This window comes from Papio anubis, chromosome 11, assembly GCF_008728515.1.
Source record: "Papio anubis isolate 15944 chromosome 11, Panubis1.0, whole genome shotgun sequence".
Lineage (NCBI taxonomy): Eukaryota > Metazoa > Chordata > Mammalia > Primates > Cercopithecidae > Papio > Papio anubis.
The window spans coordinates 598,848-619,019 of record NC_044986.1 but is presented as its reverse complement, the minus strand read 5'-3'; the positions used below and the strand labels follow the sequence as shown (position 1 = coordinate 619,019).

The 20,172-nt window shown below is 59.1% G+C and overlaps 1 protein-coding gene across 1 annotated transcript in view; it reads left to right on the top strand.

Moving 5' to 3' along the window:
- Positions 1-20,172, top strand: part of INPP5A (inositol polyphosphate-5-phosphatase A) — a 242,946-nt gene that overhangs the window by 198,680 nt on the left and 24,094 nt on the right. The window contains exons 10-11 of the mRNA XM_017944467.2: positions 14,679-14,774; positions 14,932-15,006. Of these exons, the coding sequence (XP_017799956.1) occupies positions 14,679-14,774; positions 14,932-15,006 (171 nt within the window). The remainder of the gene's footprint in view (positions 1-14,678; positions 14,775-14,931; positions 15,007-20,172) is intronic.

The following is a 20,172-nucleotide window of genomic DNA, read 5'->3' as shown; positions in this document are numbered from 1 at the left end:
ACAGTGATGGATGCGTCTTCGGAGGCTGGTGGCCGTTTTTAACAACCAGTTGCCAATCACTGACAGGTACATGGTCAGGTGCCAGCTGGGCCTGCAGGGGAATGGCCATGGGGGGCGCTGACATCCAGAAGGAGCCATCCTCGGGGAGAGGCTCACGTCGCGAGGAGACATCCCGAGAGCCGGGCTTCCCAGAACACGGCTCTCAAAAGGGTACCAGGGAGGGTCCCACCACTGCCTGTGAGGCAGGATCCCAGCACCTGCCTCCAAGGCCGTGTCTACTGTTCAGTGGAGACTATGGCCGGCAAGAGTGGCTGAGGCCAGCCTGCCCTGCAGCATAAGCCTAGGCCCAGACCTCAGCCATTCCTGGCACCCAGGTATCCTTCCTTCTAGTGTGCACTGCGTCCTGGGAGGAGGGGCAGCTGTCAGCCAATAGGTAACATCGCAACTGGTCATGGCCCCCCACAGCCCCACAGACTCCTCTGAGACCCGCCGGCTGCTCTGGCTCCAGCCAGGCTCCAGGTGAAGTTCTGACTTCATCTGGTTACCGGCTGCCCTGTTGAGCCCCTCTGCCCCCAGTCCCTCAGCCGTGGGCACAGTGGGCGCTGTGGGGCTGTGGGAAGGAGAGGCCGGGTCCCTGTGTCCACTGGCAGCTCCCATCAGGCGTGACAGGCGGACGACTGTGCAGCTGTTGCTAGCCCTGTGTGTCGGTAGGCCTGAGCTCCTAGAAACTGAGAGGATGGCGGCCGACTCCTCAGCCTGGCGATGTTCCTGCATCAGCCTCACTCGGGGCAGCCCTCCAAAACCCGGCACCATTCAGGATTTGGACCGTCCCGCAGCCGTGAGCGGACTCGGTGTGGCACCATGGGCACAGTGTGCATCCAGAGGGCAGGTGGCAGGGACGGTCCCTTCTAACTCCCACAGACCCCCAGAAAGCCTGGCTCAGAGTGACACTCCTGCAGATCCTCAGCACCATCTCCAGAGCAGCATGGATGGAAAGACGGGGCACACAGCCGCGTCCTCCTGCCGCCGTGGGTTAAAGTTAGCGCAGCCGCGTTCTTCTGCCGCTGTGGGTTAAAGTTAGCGCAGACCCGTCCTCCTGCCACTGTGGGTTAATGTTAGCGCAGCCACGTCCTCCTGCCGCCGTGGGTTAATGTTAGCGCAGCCGCGTCCTCCTGTCGCCGTGGGCGGACATTAGTCGTTGTCCAGTTCTCATCTTACCTTGGGACCCAGTGTGCAGACAGACCTTGTGCAGACCCAGTGGGGCGCTGCCCTCGCCATGTGCCCAGCGTGCTCTGGATGGCGAGGCAGGCCAGTGACAGCCTCTCTGCCCTCCCTGCCAGCTCCTCAGGGCCACGAGGACGCCCTTCCCTGAGGGTGGAGGTCAAGGCAGTAGGGGCTGCAGAGGGCATGTGAGCTAAGCCGTGCTGCTCGGCTCACTCACTTGTTATTCCAGTCTTGGTGTAAAATAGCAACGTCAACAACAGAATCACTAATTTAAATCATTAAATTTGTTTTTTAATTTTTCTCTTTAAAAAGAGACTTTTATTTGTTCTGTTTCTATATAGGGCCTATGACTTCAACTAAAAATGAAATAAAATGTTATACTTAATTATAGTGATAACATTAGGTTTCGTATGTAGGGGATTTTCTTCTAGGAAGTTCACTTTGCAAATATTATCCAATATTTTCAACTGGTAGATTGATGCCAAAAATCTTCTCATTTTATAGAAAAAGAAGACAAAAACTAAAAGACACAGTGGCATTTTCTCCAGTCTATCCTAGAACTCTGTTAGAGGAACTGTTTTTTGGATTCATTCGTAATTGATTCATAATCCATAGTGTGTTCACTAATCGTTAGTGCACTTTTCTGTATTTCTTATGAGCTCCTACTTTATTTAAAAATTCCTCTGCCTGCCCTTGGTTTAAAAGAAACCCGTGGGAAAGTTGGGCACAGAGCAGGTCTCCCGTGCCACGGCAGACCTTGGAGACCCGACACTATGTAGCCTCATTCGTCCCTCCTCCTTCACACATCACGCCCGGCTCCCCCGCTAGCAATCAGTGGCTGTGAGAAGCATGCAGGACCCTGGGACAAGGGCTGAGCTCTGTGCCCTGCGTCCCCCTCCCTTTGCCACATCCCTCTCCCCACATCCAGCCGTGCCAGTGGAAGGCCAGGGATATCCGGAAGGAGCCACCAAGAGGCACAACAGGTGCTTCTGCCACCGGGCAGGGCCAGTCCTGTGGAGCCACCCCTGGGCCCAGCAGAGAGTGCCTGGCACGGTGCCAGACACAGCCTGAGAAAGACCCGCCGCCTTCTTCCCGGAAAGTCTGTTGAGCTCTCGATGGCGTGAGAGCTAGCGGGCGCCACTCCCGTTCCGTGCGCGCCACGTCCAAGCCTGCCAGGCTGCTGGAGTCCGGGAGCAACCTCGGGAGAGGACATGAAAGAGTCTTTATGGCATGTTGTTGCTGTGGGTGGCCGCAGACAATGCACACAGAGGAGCGAGGCCTCCGATGCTGACGCCAACATCTCCCCACGACGGCGCCTTTCACTGGCTGCATTTCTGCACCCCATAAGCTCGGATGCAGGGCCTTGTGCCCGGCTCTGGGGCTCGCAACGAGGTCGGTGCTCCAGGGCCTCACGGTGGGCGCTTTTGTCAAGGGATGGGTCCCCCTTCGCGGGGGTCTAGGGTTCACCAGGAAGACCTTTGAAAAGATGGAGTTCACCAGAAGGGCTGTCTCTTGGGAAGTCAAAGTATGGGAGGCCGGCGAAGTGTCTGAGGGCCTGCCCTGCAGCCCTCCCAGCAAACCCCGCCCCGCAGCCCTCCCAGCATGCCAGGCTCTCAGCTCCTCAAATTCCATCCGGGATGGTCATTCTCTGTGTCCGGTGCCCACCCTGGTCCTAGAAAGCTAGGACACTGGACCGTGGCACACTTTGCAGAACGCCTTCTCTGGCTGCACTGTGGGCTGAGCACGGGAGCGGGACCCTGAGGAAGGGTCCTTGGTGCCTGCCGCCCTCACCACACATTTCCCATGCCAAGTCCAGCTGGGGTCCCTCTGCAGAGCTCAGGCCCAGCCTCCGGAGAAGTCTGCGTGGGGCCTGTGGTGGAGGCATGCCAACGGAAGACAGCGGGAAGGTGGTTCACTCATCATTACCCTGCACCTGTTACCCCCAAAGCCCATCGAGCCTGGAGGGCACAGCTATTGCCCTGTGGGCCTGCGTGCTAATAGGTCCTGGTAGCCACCAGCATACTTGGGGATGGTGGCTGTAGTGCCAGCCCCCGACCTTAGCCACTCCCAGAGGGGGATGCAGCGCTCTCTGGCCTCTGCTGCCCTCCTCGCCCTGGGGGCCAAGTGAGCCGCCCTCTCACTTCCAAGAAGCCGCACACGCATGTGCCATAGGAAAGGAGTCTGGAGCCTCCGGGAGTTAATTTGAGATGATGTGTGCTGTTTCCAAAGATCACCACTTGGATGTAGTGCTTGTGAGGCCTTCGTCTGCCCCCTGCCAGGGCCCAGGGGCCTCAGCAAGGGCGTCTTCTAGGGTCTGGGGACCTTGTCTCTGCCCTGTGTGGCCATTGGCCTGTGTATGTTTGATGAGCACTGACGTTCGGGGGTGTCACCTGTGTCCACCCCAACGGGGATGCCAGAGGACTGCAGAGGTGCGGCTTCCTCGGCACTTTCCGTGGCGCCCCCAGGATGAAGCAGGTTTTAAAGCCAGGACTTGCACCTCAGGGCCACCTGTGAAGTGATTGGTTGTCCTCCTTTCCCACTCCACGGCGACGTCTGAGGCCTGCACCAGCATCCGTAATGTCAGTTAGCAAGGAATAGCTAACCCCACGGGACCAGCAGTGCGTCTCCAGGTGGATGTCTAGAGGACTGGGGCGTTTGTCAGAACTTAGCGTTTGAATTATCTCTGCCCATTTGCAGTGACCTGACAGTAAACCTGGAACTTCCACGTGCTGGTTTGTCAGTGGGCTCTGTAGTTTTCTCAACTGTAACGAAAGTTGCCCCCTCGATTCTGAGCAGTGGTCCAGACCCTCAGGCATATTCAGGGCAGTAGCGGTGGGAGCCTCTTAGTTAATCCCCTTTCACAGGGCAAGCGTTATGTTGATGTAGTGGCACACCGCACCCGGGAGCACAGATTTATATTCACGTTCACCATTGCTAGGAGAATTGTTGTTAGTATAGAAAATGGAGTCAGTTCTGTTTTCTAGAGTCATTCAAGAACCTTACATTGAAAACGTAGTGATTTCCTATTAACTTGTTTTAAGGAAAACCTATGTAAAGTACTCGGCTTTTCGTTGTGAACCATCTTTTAGAAATCCTTTTCTACTTTCTCCTTTCATCACTGCCGCTAGAGGTTGGCTACGTGGAACTTCCGTGTATAACCCTTCTTTATTTCTAGACATGTTTATGATTAAAATTTAACCAAAAAAATTACAGGATAATAGAGAAGGATGGGACTTGGCGAGTTTCTTCCTGCTGTGCCTGTGGTCAGTTTTCCAGCGGGAGCCGCTCACAGGGTCCACAGTGTTCACCCCCAGCATCGCCACCCAAGGGTCAGGCTTCTCTGACATCACAGAGATTTCCAGGAGGGGGAGGGAGGGGGAAGGAGGGGGAGGGGAGGGGAGGAGAAAGAGGAGGGGGGAGGGGGAGGGGGAAGAGGGGGAGGAGAGAAACCCCAAGACTTCACCGACAAAGAAAGGAGGCGGCCAGGGACAGTGGCTCACACCTGCTTTCCCAGCACTGTGGGAGGCTGAGGCAGGAGGATCATTGAGCCTAGGAATTCAAGACCAGCCTGGGCAACATAGGGAGTCCCTGTCTCTACGGAAAATAAAAAAGTAAAATTAGCCAGGCACTGTGGGACATGCCTGTAGTCCCAGATACTCAGGAGGCTGAGTCGGGAGGATTGCTTCATCCCAGAGGTCGAGGCTGCAGTGAGCCAGCCATGATCGCATCACTGCACTCCATCCTGGCCAACAGAGGAGGACCCTGTCTCAAAAACATAAAAATAGAGATAAATAAAGAAAGGGACACATCCTGTCTTGGGCTGACGGCGTGAGATGGGCTGGCCAGATCTCCACAGCCCGAGAGCGGTCAGCTCCGTGTCTGTGGGCCACAGGTGGTTGGTCTCTGCCTAGTTCCTGCTGGACAAACGCTGCAGGTTCACACTGCAGGAGCTTCTCGGCATCTGTGCCAGGAAAGTTAGAGCTTCCTCATCCGTGGAACCCCAGCCTGCATTGCCCCCAGAAGCGATACCCCCGAATGAAGCTGGAGGCTGCTCTTCTCTCCGCAGAACCCCGGCTCTCATCACACCCAGACGCGGATACCCTGGAATGAAGGTGGACGTTGGTATCCACGTCCGCTTGCTTTTCTCAATAGCTGATGTAAACTGCAGCTGGCTGCAGCACCCGCAAATGGCTTCTTTCCAAGATGTGGCCATCCTCTGCAGAAAGGATACATATTTACAGAGAAGGCACTCGCACCTGCGGGAGAGCGAAGGCCAGGTCAAAGCTGTGTGGGACAGGAGGTGTCCTCACGAGTCTCCTGGAGAGAGCCCTGCTCCCAGACGCTGATCAGCTCCGGGGCCCACAGCCCTGAGGGGCGGTTGCTCTGTGAACCTACTAGTTAGAGCTCATGAGCCAGGCTGCATCAGACAGGGCCAAGGAGAGCTGGCAAAGTGCTCCTCACAGGTGCCTGTTCTGTTCCTGATGGATGAATCCAGGTGAGTCCTGCGTGAACACAGAGCTCAGAGTCCCACCCTGAGAACACACTCTGTTCCCCATGATGCAGCCCCAGCCTGGGTGCAGCCCTGCAGGAGGCGGCCTTTTCCCCTTGATGTGGCCCCGACCTGGGTCAGCATGCGTAGCCCTGCCCTGCAGGAGGAGGCCTTCGCCCAGTGGCACCAATCTCAAAGGTGACACCACGCCTTGTCCTGAGCAGAGAGGGTGCCCACCACCTCTGGAAGTCGGCCCCAGGCCTGAGCGGGAAGGCCGTCCCTAGCTTCGCTTGCTGGCCATTAGTTTCAGACGCTTCCTGCCATCCCCGGCTGGAAGGCGACTGCGTCCAGTCTGGCGCCCAGGCAGGCTGTGTCCAGCCAAGCTTCCCGTGCAGGGTTTTGCTGTTTTAGTCATTGCTGTCCTTCAGGGAAACCTTGGAGACTGGCATAGCTTTCCGTAAATTACAGCCCCGTGAAGCTAAAAGTGCCTCCCGATGAGTTTTGGACCATGAGGGACACCCATCTCCGATGCTTCCTTACCGGTGTCTGGAATGTGTGGTGAACCTGGGCCCTTGGTAGCCAAGAAACCCATCATTAGAATTCATGATGCCAGTTTGGTTCTCTTTGCCGAGATTTATCATTGACAGGCATCCTGCGTCTTTTGGCCCTTTATTTAACCGCCGAAGGCATTGTTTTTAAGACCATTTCTTTTACAAGAGTTTCCTTTCAGATGTTCCTGCCAACATCTGTTTGTGGCTGAAATTCGACCCAGCCGGCCTGCGCCTGCCCCGCGCCCCCTTTGTCCCCGGCCTTTGTTTCTGATTTCATGCTATCAGAGGTCTGCGTGTTTTTCTGCATGAAGTTGTCAGCAGGATAAAAGCTCAGGCGCAGGGTCACGTTGAGAGGGGTGGGCATGAAAAATTGGTAAGATGTGTCTTCAAGCCCACCCACCAGCGCTCCACTCAGCCCCAGCAGGGACCAGGCCTGGGAGTGAGGGCGAGCCCCTCGCACCGACCCCGGAGAGCCGGACCCTAACCCTGGGGCTGTAGGCTCTGCCCCTCCCTTCATTCATCCATTTGTCCCGTGGGTATCAGTTGGGTGTCTGCAAAGTGCCAGGGCAGTTTGCTTCTGAATCAGCACTTCTTCAAGAGTGGACTTACTCCTCCTCATGTGTGGGAAGGAAACTTCTGAATTGCTAAAGTCAGTGGCTGAGTTTACACCACCCCCACCAGCCCACAGCGGTCACACCCTTTGCTAAGCTTGCTGCCGGGCAGCCTCACTGGAGCCCAGACGCTACTCTCCCAGGAAACCTGTGATGAGGACTGGGGCGCACACGTGTGCTGAGGACACCCCCCAAGGCCGGCCGGGGCCACGTCTCAGCCTCCTGGTTTTGGTGCATTCACTCTGGTGCAGACAGACCATGGCTGAGAGTGTGGTCCCGAATTCCATCCTTGGAATGGAAGAAGGTTTTGTTAGAGAAAGGACTCCAGCCACAGTGGATTTCCACCTGCAGGTCTGTGTCTTGCGACACTTAAGGGCCAGGCTGGACGGGCACCCACAGAGGTAGCAGAGTGGCCGGCTCTGGCCAAGCTGCCGGACACTACTGTGGGAACAGGTGCACCCGCAGAGCTTCTGTGCCTGCTGAGGGGCTGAGGGTCGTGGCCTCAAGGAGCGGGCTCATCTTGTTGCTTTTTGCTTTAAGGTGGTTTTTCTTCTGGTTGGATGAGAAAAGTTAGTCGAGCCCCCCAAGGATTTACTCTGCAGCTGAATATGTAGGAACTGGCCTGATCCTGGGGCCAGCATGTGAGCCACCCCCCACCACCCACAGGCCTCCTAGGAGGCCCTGCTCTCGCAGCAGAGGGGCCACTGTCACCGAGGCAGTGACCAGATCAGGAATTCCAGGGCCCCCAGGAGGGGTGGACACTGTGGCTCCTGTGGCCCGTGTCTGTGGAATCAGTGTCGGTGAACATTCCGTTCACGGTAGGATGTGCCCGTGAGTGTCGGGCAGATGAGAGGTTCCAATATCATCTCCTTAAGGGGTCTCGGTTTGGAGGAAAAAAGCCTCATTCTCTTGATGATGGCTTAATTCCTTAAGAACGCACTAGAATCTGCCCCTCAGTAGCTGCCTGTGGTGTGTCTAGATTTTGGGGCAACGTTGGCTTTGTGGTTCGTTTTTATTGTATTTAACTGTGAATACCCTCTTACTCCCTGCATTGAGGGGAGAGAGAAGCTCAGTTGTCAACGAGATGAAGTTGTTGGGGTTCCCAGGCTTCATGAGGCTGGGCTCTCCCTGAGCCTGAGGCAATCTTCAGGGCCGACTGGCTTCCATCCCCTGAGAAAGGTCAGGATTCAACCTCAGCCTCACTTTGTGCAGCCGCCGTGGTAGACTTGCCGCCACAGACCACGGCACCATTGTCCTTCCCAAAAGTGCCATCCTGGGCCCGGCGGTGCTGCCCATGGCAGCTTGCGAGACCTGGGCTGCCCGCCTCTCCCGTGGCACAGGCTTGGGGACAGGGTCTGCCCGAGCCAGTGGCTGGCTCAGGAGGTCACAGAGGTACATTTGCCTCTGCTCTGGAGGAGCTTGGGCGGCTCTGGGAGGGCCTGTGGACACAGGGCGACGCGGTGGGAGGGCGCCGTGGCCTGTCGGCCTTTGATCTTGGGGCTGGTGGTTCTGCCCGCCCGCCACAGAGGACCAGGTCTTCTCTCCCCTCACAAGCTCCTGGAGGCCACAGTGCTCCTGGGGACGCCTCCCCGTGGGGAAGGTGAGGGCTGGAGCTGTCACTGTTGCCAGGCTCTGGCCCTAGTAAGGAGGTTTGTGGCCCCAGTGACTAATGGATTCCCTCGTCTGCCTGGGAGTGTGCTGACAACCAGGGAATAACCAGGGAATTGGACTCTCCGTGTGGCAGGAGGGGGAATCTCCCAGCCTTCACTCCTGATTGCTTTTCCAGCACCTGAGCTGCGCCCCTGGGATCCCAGCTTTCCCTTCCTGAGTCCAGGCAGCGTCTGTGCTGGGCCCTGCCGGGACCTGTGGTGGCCCCGGGTGTGGAGGCCCCGGGTGTGGTGGCCCCGGGTGTGGAGGCCCCGGGTGTGGTGGCCCCGGGTGTGGTGGCCCCGGGTGTGGAGGCCCCGGGTGTGGAGGCCGCCGAGGAGAAGTGTATCCTGGAGATTAGGCGGGTGCATGAGAGCTCCCAGCTCAGCCACAAGAGCAACACGTGTTGCCCACCCAGCCTCGCCCAGGGCTTGCTCCTGCCTGCACTGAGACCCCTCGGCAGGACCTAGAAGCCAAGCCTGGGGTAGGGCCTCAGCAGCGACTGCAGGCTGCCCATGTGCCCAGACGGCTTCTTCTGAGCCTGGAGTGGGCCCCTGAGGCTGCCTGTCCACTTGGCCCAGGCAGGGCGCTCTGGACACCTGGTGATTCCAGGTGGAGAGTGGAGCTCAAGCGCCTGCTGGTTGTGCGTGCAGAGTCCGGAGGCTACAGCCAGTGGGGATTCATTTCGGAGAGTACAGAACAACTTTTTGTTTTTATAAACCAGCTTTTGAAGGTTGCATTTAAAAACTTGGGCTGACAGGGTCTGAGAGGATGCGTTTGCCTTTAGTAGAGTTTTGGATTTTGTGGCAGAATGTCCGTGACAGTTAAGGGGTAATGGGACAGATTCAGCTCCCGACATGAGACCCACTGCACAGGTGCACATCGGGGCGGCTCTGCCTGCCACGCAGCTCTGTGTACATCAGAGTGACCGCGTGATTTCCTCACACAGAAAATAGCTCTTCTGGGCTGACACCTGTGCCCTGAGCCTATGGACACCCTGTCCAGGCAGCATGCCTCCGTGGTTATCCGAACAGTAAGAAGAAACTCAGGGATTTCTTGATCCACGCAGGCAGGTGGATGACCCGGGCACACGGCGTTCCTGTTAAATTCTAAGTGTGGATAAGACGGCTGCCAGGCCGCTCTTTCCAGAGCCTCTTCATGTGGCTACTAATAGCGAAATACATCTTAGATGGCTTTTTAAACATAGCATTTAGGGTATTTGTTTCTCCTTTCAAAAGAGAAGAATCCCTTCCAAAAGTAGGCGAACCGGAAAGGCCCAGCCTGGCCACTTTCCGCATGAGTGGCCACGACTTTGCTGGATTGAAAGGCGAAGGGAACAGGCCAGCTTTGGCCCGTTCAGCCCGGCCTGATCACTCCTTTACAGCCTGTGAATGAGGCGGCTCCGGGGAGGGGTGGGGGGTGGCCGGCCCCTTCCTGGGCCCTGGGGTCCATCCGATGTTTGTCCTTCGGGAACCCGCCTGAAGTGCTGAGATAAAGCGGTTTTTAAACAGTCTCCCGCAGATGCCTTTTGGGAGACAGAGCCATGAATTTCCTGAGCCGTGTCCTGGGGTGGCTACAATGGCCGTCTGCCTGCCAAGGCTTCTCCCATTCAGGGAAAGCAGCTTAAGCCACTTAAGCCCATTAGCATCTGGATGGGGCCGGACCTCCTTGGGACGCAGCGATGGGCAGGGTGGCCCGCTGCGCCCTGGCTGTTTGGGTGCTTGTTCTAATCCTCACACTGTTTGAAGGCTCCAGACTGATTTGTGACACATGAGTCCAAAAGCCACTTTGGAGGCTTGACCCGATCAGCCGGTCTGTGCTCTGAATGTCAACGGCCTGCCCTGGAGTGTGCTTTGGGGATAGCGGGTGGCCGCCTCCTGGCCCAGGCTGGGACGCTGCACACCAGCCACAAGGAGGTGGACGCTGCATCTTGGCAGGAGGCGGGTCAGGCCGCCGAGGGGCCCTACAGTTCCTCTCAGTTCCTGCTGAGCGCACGCCCAGAACCTACACAGGAAGGCCGGGCACTGGCCCAGGGGTGTCCTCCTGATGCCCGGCTCTGAGCCCCGACCAGCGCCCGGGGCATTGGGGTGCCCCTCAGCAGCACCAGCTCCCAAGGGCCCTTTCAGGGAGAAATTTTTAAAGCCAGAGTTACTTTTGGTGCAGTCGTCATTTTATAAAACGAAACTCATATATTATTTTCTTAAAAAAACAGCTTTCTAGTCCAGGTGCAGCTACTCACACCTGTAATCCTAGCACTTTGGGAGGCTGAGATGGGACAATCGCTTGAGCCCAGGTGTTCACAGCCAACCTGGGCGACATAGCGAGACCCTGTCTCTACAAAAATTTAGAAAATAGGCCAGGCGCGGTGGCTCACGCCTGTGATCCCAGCACTTTGGGAGGCCGAGGCGGGCAGATCATGAGGTCAGGAGATCGAGACCATCCTGGCTAAGAAGGTGAAACCCTGTCTCTACTAAAATGCAAAAAAAATTAGCCAGGCGTGGTGGTGGGTGCCTGTAGTCCCAGCTACTCGGGAGGCTGAGGCAGGAGAATGGCGTGAACCCAGGAGGCGGAGCTTGAAGTGAGCTGAGATCGCACCACTGGGCTCCAGCCTGGGTGACAGAGGGAGACTCCGTCTCAAAAAAAAGAAAATTAGCTGGGCATGGTGGTGCATACCTACAGTCCCAGCTACTCGAGGGGCTGAGGTGGGAGAATCACTTGAGCCCAGGCAGTCAAGCATGTCTGCCTTGATCACTTACTGCGCCTGGCCTGGATGACACATCAAGACCCTGTCTCCAAAAATAATTTTTTTATTAAAAACAAGCTTGATGGAGGTATAATTTACACATAAACTATAATCGAATTCTAGACTATCCCTCCATATAATCCAGTTCAGACTATCCCTTCAGCACCTGCCCCAGTCAGTTTCTCCGTCCCCGCAGGGCCCCCTGCTGCCTCTGTCTCGGGCTTCGGCCATGTCTGGGGATTTCGTAAATGGACCCACGGCCTGTGGCCTTTTGTGTAAGGCAGGTGCAGCTGGGCGCCTTCCCCTCCACACCAGCCGGCGCGGAAGCCCCGTGCCTCTGCCTGCTGTGGGCACCGGCCCCGCCTCCACATGGGGTGCCTCTGCCTGACGTGGGCATCGGCCCTCGCCCACACGGGGTGCCTCTGCCTGCTGTGGGCACGGGCCCTGGTTGTCCACATCGGGTGCTCTGCTCAGCCAGGCACTGGCCCCCCGCTCCACACGGGTGCTCTCTCTGCCTGTTGTAAGCACGGGCCTCGCCCACACGGGTGCCTCTGCCTGCCGTGGGCATCGGCCCTCGCCCACACACGGGTGCCTCTGCCTGGGCTGTGGGCACGGGCCCTGGTTGTCCACACGGGGTGCCTCTGCCTGCCGTGGGCACGGGCCCTCGCTCTCCACACGGGGTGCCTCTGCCTGCCGTGGGCACGGGCCCTCGCTTTCCACACGGGTGCCTCTGCCTGCTGTGGGCACGGGCCCTGGTTGTCCACACGGGGTGCCTCTGCCTGCCGTGGGCACGGGCCCTGGCTGTCCACACGGGGTGCCTCTGCCTGCCGTGGGCAGGCCCTCGCTGTCCACACATGGGGTGCCTCTGCCTGCCGTGGGCACGGGCCCTCGCTGTCCACATGGGGTGCCTTCTGCTCGCCGTGGGCACAGGCTCCCTGCTGTCCCCAGGCATGGGTGCTCTGCCTGCCGGGCACGGGCCCTCGGCCTCCACATGGGGTGCTCTCTGCCTGACGTGGGCATCGGGCCCTGGTTGTCCACACGGGTGCTCTCTGCCTGGCTGTGGGGCACGGGCCCTGGGCTGTCCACACGGGTGCTCTCTGCTCACATGCCGTGGGCACCGGCCCTCGCCCACACTGGGTGCCTCTGCTCGTGGGCACGGGCCCGCCACATGGGGTGCCTCTGCCGGGTACAGCCCCTGTCCCCACGGGGTGTCCCCTGCCTGCCGGGCACAGGCCCTGGTTGTCCCTCGGGTGCCTCTGCTCGCACGTGGGCACAGGCCTCGCCAGTTCCCACGGGTGCCTTCTGCCTGCCAGGGCACAGGCCCTGCCCACACGGGTGCCTCTGCCTGCCGCGGGCACAGCCCCTCGCTAACCAGCCACACGGGTGCTTCCTGCTCGCCGCGGGCACTCGGCCCTGGCTGGCCCACACGGGTGCTTCTGCCCACCGTGTGGGCACGGGCCCTCGCTGTCTCCACATGGGGTGCCTCTGCCTGTCGTGGGCACGGGCCCTGGCTGTCCACACGGGGTGCCTCTGCCTGCCGTGGGCACGGGCCCCTCGCCTTCCACACGGGTGCTCCTGCTCACGTGGGCACGTGGGCCCCTCGCTGTCCACATGGGGTTTCACCTGACGTGGGCACGGGCCCCTCGTCCACATGGGGTGCCTTGCTCGCCGCGGGCACAGGCCCTGGTTGTCCCCAAGTGCCTCTTGCCTGCGCCGTGGGCACGGCCCTCAGCTTCACACGGGTGCCTCTCTGCCTGATGTGGGTATCGCCCCGGCTGTCCACACACGGGTGCCTCTGTTCGCCGTGGGCACGTGGGCTCCTGGGCTGTCCACACACGGGTGCCTCCTTGCCTGAGCCGTGGGCACCGGGCCCTCGCCTCTCCACATGGGGTGCTCTGCCTGTCGTGGGCACGGGCCCTGGCTGTTCACGCGGGTGCTCTCTGCCGTCAGGGCACGCCCCGCCTCCACCGGGTGCTCTGCCTGCCGGGCACGGGCCCCTCGCTGTCCACATGGGGTGCTCTGCCTGGACGGGCATCGGCCCCTCGGCCCCACGGGTGCCTCTGCTCACGTGGGCACAGGCCCTGGTTGTCCCCATGGGGTGCCTCTGCCTGCCGTGGGCACAGGGGGGCCCCTCGCCATCCACATGGGGTGCTCTGCCTGCCGTAAGCACAGGCCTCCCGGGTTGTCTCCCTACTTCTCTGCCTGCCGTGGGCACGGGCCCTCGCTGTCCACACGGGGTGCCTCTGCCTGCCGTGGGCACGGGCCCTCGCTGTCCACATGGGGCTTTGATTTCTCCCAGATGTGGGTCTCACACTTCCCTTGTTTGGCGAGGTCCTAGGCATTCTTGTTTTCGTGACTTCTGCCAAGCTCGGAGAGCTCAGTGCCCACAAGGGCCCCGGGTTGGGGCCAGGCGCTCCCCATGGCCATTCCACCCAGGGAGAGGTCTCCAGCTCTGTCCTCCCTTTAGGGACTGACCCTCAGTGATCATTCCCTGCATTGTCCTGTTAAGGCAAGAAGAATTTTCAAAACAGGCCTGAATGTCATCCTTCACAGTGATCTGCGCCGGCCAGGACCGTGCCTCCTGGAGCAGCTCAGCTGTGCAGTATGGCAGAGAGGTCAGCTCTCACTCAGCCTCTCTCCTCTGCTGCCCAGACGGCTGCCCCTTCCCGTAGCCGGTCGGGCCACTGAGCATCTGTGGGCACCAGAGGCCACAGCCCTGACCCTGCGGCACTCCTGCCTCAGCCCCTGTGCTTGGTCCTCCTGGCCAGTGTGGTCTTCAGGACCCTGGCAGAGCCCCGAGCTCTTCTTGGGTCCTGTCCGCCTGCCTCTGGGCCCCTGCCCACCCCAGCCTGCACCCCAGGGACTGGTTTGAGCCAGTTAACACCACAAAGCAGGCGTGTGACCTTAGCCGTCTCTCCCACATCGGCTTCATCAGATGAGCCTGTTGAGACCATTCCCGGTCAAGCCTTCTGCAACCCTTGCCCATTGTTGCAATCAAACAGCTCTCGAGGGAGTTCAGGGACAGGAGAGAGCGAGCGGGAGGAAGCTGGCCAGGTGCCCCCACAGGCACCCTCTGTGCTGTTCTCAGTGCTGCCGTGCCTTCGGAGCCTGCTGGTCTTGCTCTGGCTTTTGCCCCGAAGCAGCTCTGTGGGCAGCAGCAGCTCTGGGGTAGCCTCACGGCTGCAGCCACGCTTTGCTGGGGAGCAGCCAGCCTCAGACCCTTTGCACGTGTGAGGGTCAGCTGTGGTCAGCTATTGCAGGAGTGGCCCCTGACCCCAGGTGTGGAAATCTGGGTGTGACACCAGCTGCTGTCTGGAACCGGCCATCCCATCCCACTGACGCGGGCTGTCGGATGATGCTGCCATTGGCAGGTGGCCCCCCCGGGACTTATCTCCGTTGCTGTCTTTCTGCAGACGCTCTGCACAAAAGCCACCATGCAGACGGTCCGGGCCGCTGACACCAATGAAGTGGTGAAGCTCATATTTCGTGAGTCGGACAACGACCGGAAGGTGAGTGGAGCCTGTGACTGGGCGGGTGACACACGGGGCCTGCGCGGGACTCTGCAGCCTCCCTCAGAGCCGCCCTGCCTGCCCAGGGCAGTGGGGCCGGGGGACACGCACAAGGCTAGGGGAGCTCAGGTGCTCATGGACCGCTCTGACTTCACAGGTTATGCTCCAGTTAGAAAAGAAACTCTTCGACTACTTCAACCAGGAGGTTTTCCGAGACAACAACGGCACTGCGGTGAGTTTGTGGTCCGATGTGGCAGCTCCCCCGTCCGGGGACACCCATGCCCCCAGGCCCACCCATTACCTCTGCTTACCTGGGACCACCCTGCCTTGTCCCTACCACCTGCAGGGCTCAGCTCCGAGCTGGTGCAAAGCAGACCGCCGGGGACACACGGTGGGTGCGTCCTGCACCCCAGGCCGGGTTCGGTGGAGGCTCCGTGTCACTGTCCTGTCCACAGGCAGCATGACGCTCACTCAACCCATCAGCTTCAGAGACCCCCACATGTGTGAGGGGAGACGCTGGTGCTGTGGGGTGGGGAGGAAACCCCCTTGTCTCAGAGTGGGCCGGCGGGACCTCGGGCTTCACTCTGAAGTGGGAGACTGAAGGGAGCAGGTTCCCCACACTCCCGTCACTAGACTTGCTGTGTGTGGGTCTGTGTGTGGGCACGTGTGTGTGCGCTAGTGCTTGCGTGTGCACATGTGCACATGAGTGCATATCTGCATCTGTGGGATGGGTGTGCCGCTGTGTGTCCATGAGCACGTGTGTAAACTGAGGTGCGCGTCGGTGGGAACGTGAGGCTCAGGTCAGTCCACGGAGAGGCGGCCCCTGCCAGAGGCAGCCCTGGCTGCTGGACCTGCTGTCGGTTTTGAAATCGTGAGTCTTCCCTTCGAGGGATTAGTGTAGGCAAGCGCTGAGGGGCGGCCTACACACTCTTTTCACAATTTTATTTTTTTATTGTGGTCTACTTTTGTCCCATTTTTGGTGTATTTACAAATGTTTATCAGCGTAAAGAACCACATAGTACCTGGCTGGGGCCCAATGTGCGGCCTCAGCTTATTTCTGTAAACACGCCCACTGTGGCGAGTCCAAGCCACACGTGATGCTGTGTGCAACGAGCCAGCGTCCAAGATCTGGAAATCTCGGCATCGGTTCCTAGGGCTGTCCCGAGCCAGCTGTGGTCCCCCCGGCACTGCGTCAGGGCAGGCGGCCCGTCCTCAGGAAGCTATCGGGGAGTGGCTATGGGAAAGGTGAGGGAGCACAGGCGGGTGGACCCAGGCCGGTGCAGCTGCATTCACATCGTAGCGTCCTGGGCCAGCTAGGTGTCCGTGCCTCAGTTTCCCCTCGTGGGGTGTGAGGGCTCACGGGTCAGTGCATGCAAAGTGCTTAGGGAGAGCTGGAGCCTCTTAGTGCCAGACAGAGGGGCATGCCCAGCCCAGCAGATACTGCCAGCCCCTAGTCCCAGGTCCAGAACCTCCACTCCAGGATGGCATTTACTGCCTCCCCAACGGCCCCCAGATCCCACCTCCTGTCCTCTCAGGAAGTCACTTCTGCCTCCTGCCCCTCATCAACCCGGAGCCCGAGGCTCCCGTGATGCCCGCGCCTCCGCGGTGCCCGGGCCTTCAGTGCCAATTCCCTCTCACCTGCTGCAGGAGCCCATGGCCCCTTCCCCCACTGGGGCGGGTCAGGCCTTGGTGTCCTGTCCCCACAGGGCCCCATCGGCCTGGGAAAGCCTGAGGTCTCCTCCTCTTCTCTCCATCCAGGCAGGCTGGCTTTCCTCCTGCTCCATCTGTGGGAGGCACCGGGCACTCTCCCCAGCTCCACCACCTGCGCCTGGTGGAGCCCCTCCCCCCTCCTTCTCAAGCCTCCAGAGCCTGGTGGGGCGGCCTGCCTGTGGCTCCCACTGCCCCTCTGTGGCTTTTCCTGTGGGACTCTGGGCCCTAGGGTGCTTCCAACTGCAGGACACTCCCAGGTGGCACATCCCGGCCTCATCAGTGGGGAGCAGGGAGAGCCTGGGGAGCGTAGGTGTCTGCGTGGAGGCAGGTGCGCAGGAGGTGTCTGGGTGGGGGAGGGCACCCAGGAGGTGTCTGGGTGGAGGTGGATGCCCAGGAGGGAGACAAGGCTGCTGTCCTCGCAGCTGCATGGCTGCCGGAGCTTGGAGGAAGTGCTTTTGGGGTCCCTAGCAGGGCTGGCTCCTCAGTGCCATGAGGTCTCCAGGTACCTTGCACAGGGCGTGAAGAAAGTGGAGGGTCCCTTGGAGGAGGATGCCAGGGCGGCCAAGAGAGATGGCACGTTCTGGAAGGAGCAAGGTGACAGGGAAGAGGGAGGCTCCGTGGGCCACAGGTAGGGTGGTAACGGGGGACAGGTTCCAGCTGGGGCTGCGTGGAGTGGGGTGCGGCATGGAGGGGCTGCGGCGTGGAGGGGGTATGGCATGGAGGGGGCACTCGGTGTGGAGCTGGGCGCACGGCATGGAGGGGTGCGTCCAAAGCATCTGGGAGCAATTGTCTTTTGTATGGGTCCAAAGCCCTCCTTTTCTCTCAGCATTTCGACACAGAGCACGCCCCTGCTGTTGGCAGCCACCATACTGTACAGTGTTTCCTACCTTTAGAAGAAAACTAACCTGAATATTTGAGAGAACTTTTGGATTTGATGCCGAACAAAAACACCCTGTGGGGTTGAAGCCACGCGAGGCACCCCGTGTGCTTGTGGAGGCCCCACGCGCTATGTCAATGACGTCGGGAGTCCCGTGCAGAAAGGCGGCCCGAGCTCAGGAGGCGCCTTCCCAGGCTGTTTCTCATGATTTCTCCAAAGAGCTGTGAGTGGAGCCGATGGCTCGGCATTGCTGTCCTGCTTCTCAAATCCTCTCTGCTCGGTGCCTGGGACGACGGCGCCTTCGGGAACACCCCATGGGTTCCTGCTGACCTGGGTGCCGGCACACCGAGTCAGTCGTGCCCAGAAATTGGGAGTTGTCCCCATCGACGTAGGGTCAAGATGGTCAGCCCATCTCCACGGTCCGGTTAAACACACAGCACCGCAGCCATGGAGAACAAACTCTCCGTCTGCAGGATGGATGTGCCTGCACCGGACGCAGCCCCAAGTCCGTCGCATCCTTCATCAACCGCCGGTCTTGTACCCGTCTGACAGAAATTTAATTCAAGCTGGCTCCTGAAAATAATTATTGTATTTTAAGAGTAGTAATCATTGGCCGGGACATGATTGAATGTGTCCATGCCTATTGACTTTTCCTATGATTTATAGCTTTGTTTAGTCGATATTCCCATCGAAATTGTATAATTAATTATAAGTGTGGCTGTCAGGGCTGCAGGATGGAGTGCCCTGGTGAGGATTTGGAGAGATTAAATTTTCTTCGGCTGTCCCAGGGCTGGGCTTGGGAGTTTCCGCAGCGCCGGCCTCTTGGAGGGAGGTGTTTTCTGTGTGTTTAGCAACCGCTGTAGCCTCAGGTGCATTGATTTTCTGGGCCTCGTTCCTTTATCAGCGCCGGTGTCTCTGCAGGAGCGGCGGGAGCCGCGGCCGGGACAGCTCCTGACAGATGCGCAGGATCAGCCACTGCTTTGTCATTGTCCACACGGCCCTGCCTGCCTTCACTTTGTAATCAAGAAGAATGTGGGAGACCTTGTGAAATTGGTGATCATGTTTGTGAAAAATCTCAGAGAGATACAAATTATCAATTCAACAGCAGCACCTGCAGTTTCTAATCAGAAACCTCTGCTGTCTGGTATTTTGTTCCAGCTGCAGCAGGGGCCTCACACACTTCATTCTGGGGGCGACAGCCCCCTTGCCGGCCATGCAGGGCGAGGCTCCCTCCAACTTCTCAGAGCTGGTAGCCGAGCAGGGACATGCTGGGACCCTCCCGCCCCACAGGATCCCCCCGTCACATGGCTGCCATGGTCCCTTCGCAGCTTTGCATTTGCATCACGGTCCGGCGAACCTCTGCCTCCCCAGTAGGCGGGAAGGCCCCAGGGGGTAAAGACCACGTGTCCGGAGTGTCTGGCACAGTTCCCGACGCAGGAGCAGCACGGGGAGCCCGCATCCGATGAGGATGGAGGCAGGCCCAGGCCAGGACGCCTCTGTCAGGAGACAGGCTCACAAGTGAGCAACGGGGATTCCCAGCCGGGCTGCCCCGGGGTTTTCTCTCAGACACCGGGCTCAGGGCTGGTGAGTGTGGGTGGGGGCGAGTGCCTATGGGCCTGGGGGCATCACAGAGGACAGAGGACAGCCTGGGGCCCACATCCCTCCACACCCTGGCTCCGGTACGTGTAAGCAGCTTGAAGGTTCAAGTTCATTTCAAACCACACATGAATTTCCTTTTATTTTTGCTTTGCACTGCCAAAACTGGGGGCCTCCTAACTCAGAAGACAGGGTGGGAAAGTGGCCTTGGTCCACTGAGCAGTCCTGAAGCACCCACCCAGGCAGGACGCTGGCCGAGGAATCCCATTCAATCCCCATGGGAAGGAGGGGCCCCCGGCCACCGAAAACCGTGGGCAGCTTCCCCACAACTTGGCTTGGGGTTGTGCTTATCAGAGTGTGTGTGAGCGTGTGTGTGCACACAGACGTGTGTGAGGCATATGCATGTGAGCCTGTATGAGTATGCATGAGAGTGTGTGCATATGCATGTGAGCAGGTGAGTGCATGTGTGAGTGGGTGTGAGCATGTGTGAGTGTGCAGGCATGTTCCTATGAGCATGTGTGAGCATGCGTGTGAGCAGGCATATGCATGTGAGCAAGTGTGTGTGAGCAGGTGTGAGCGTGTGTGAGCAGGCATAGGCATATGAGCAGGTGTGTGTGAGCAGGTGTGAGCGAGCTTGTGTGAGCAGGCATAGGCATATGAGCAGGTGTGTGCATGTTTGTGAGCAGATGTGGGCATGCATGAGTGTGTGTGAGCGGGCATGTGCATGTGAGCCTGTATATGTGTGAGCATGTGTGCATATACATTTGAGTGGGTGTGTGTGTGAGCAGGCATATGCGAGTGAGCAGGTGTGTGTGTGAACAGGTGTGAGCGAGTGTGTGAGCAGGCATAGGCATATGAGCAGGTGTGTGCATGTTTGTGTGTGAGCAGGCATGGGCATGCATGAGCGTGTGTGTGAGCATGTGTGCATATGCATTTGGGTGTGTGTGAGCAGGAATATGCATATAAGCAGGTGTGTGTGTGAGAGCAGGTGTGTGCATGGATGAGTGTGTGTGAGCAGGCGTGTGCATGTGAGTGGGTGTGTGTGAGAGCAGGGGTGTGCATGGATGGGCGTGTGTGAGCAGGCATGTGCATGTGAGTGGGTGTGTGGTGGGGGTGGTTTGGTTTTTAGTTAGAAAGTTTAGGCAGACCCTAGCCGTAGCAGTCGAGGCCTGAGGGAGGCCCCGGCCACCCAGGAGCAGGTGCTGACCACAGAGG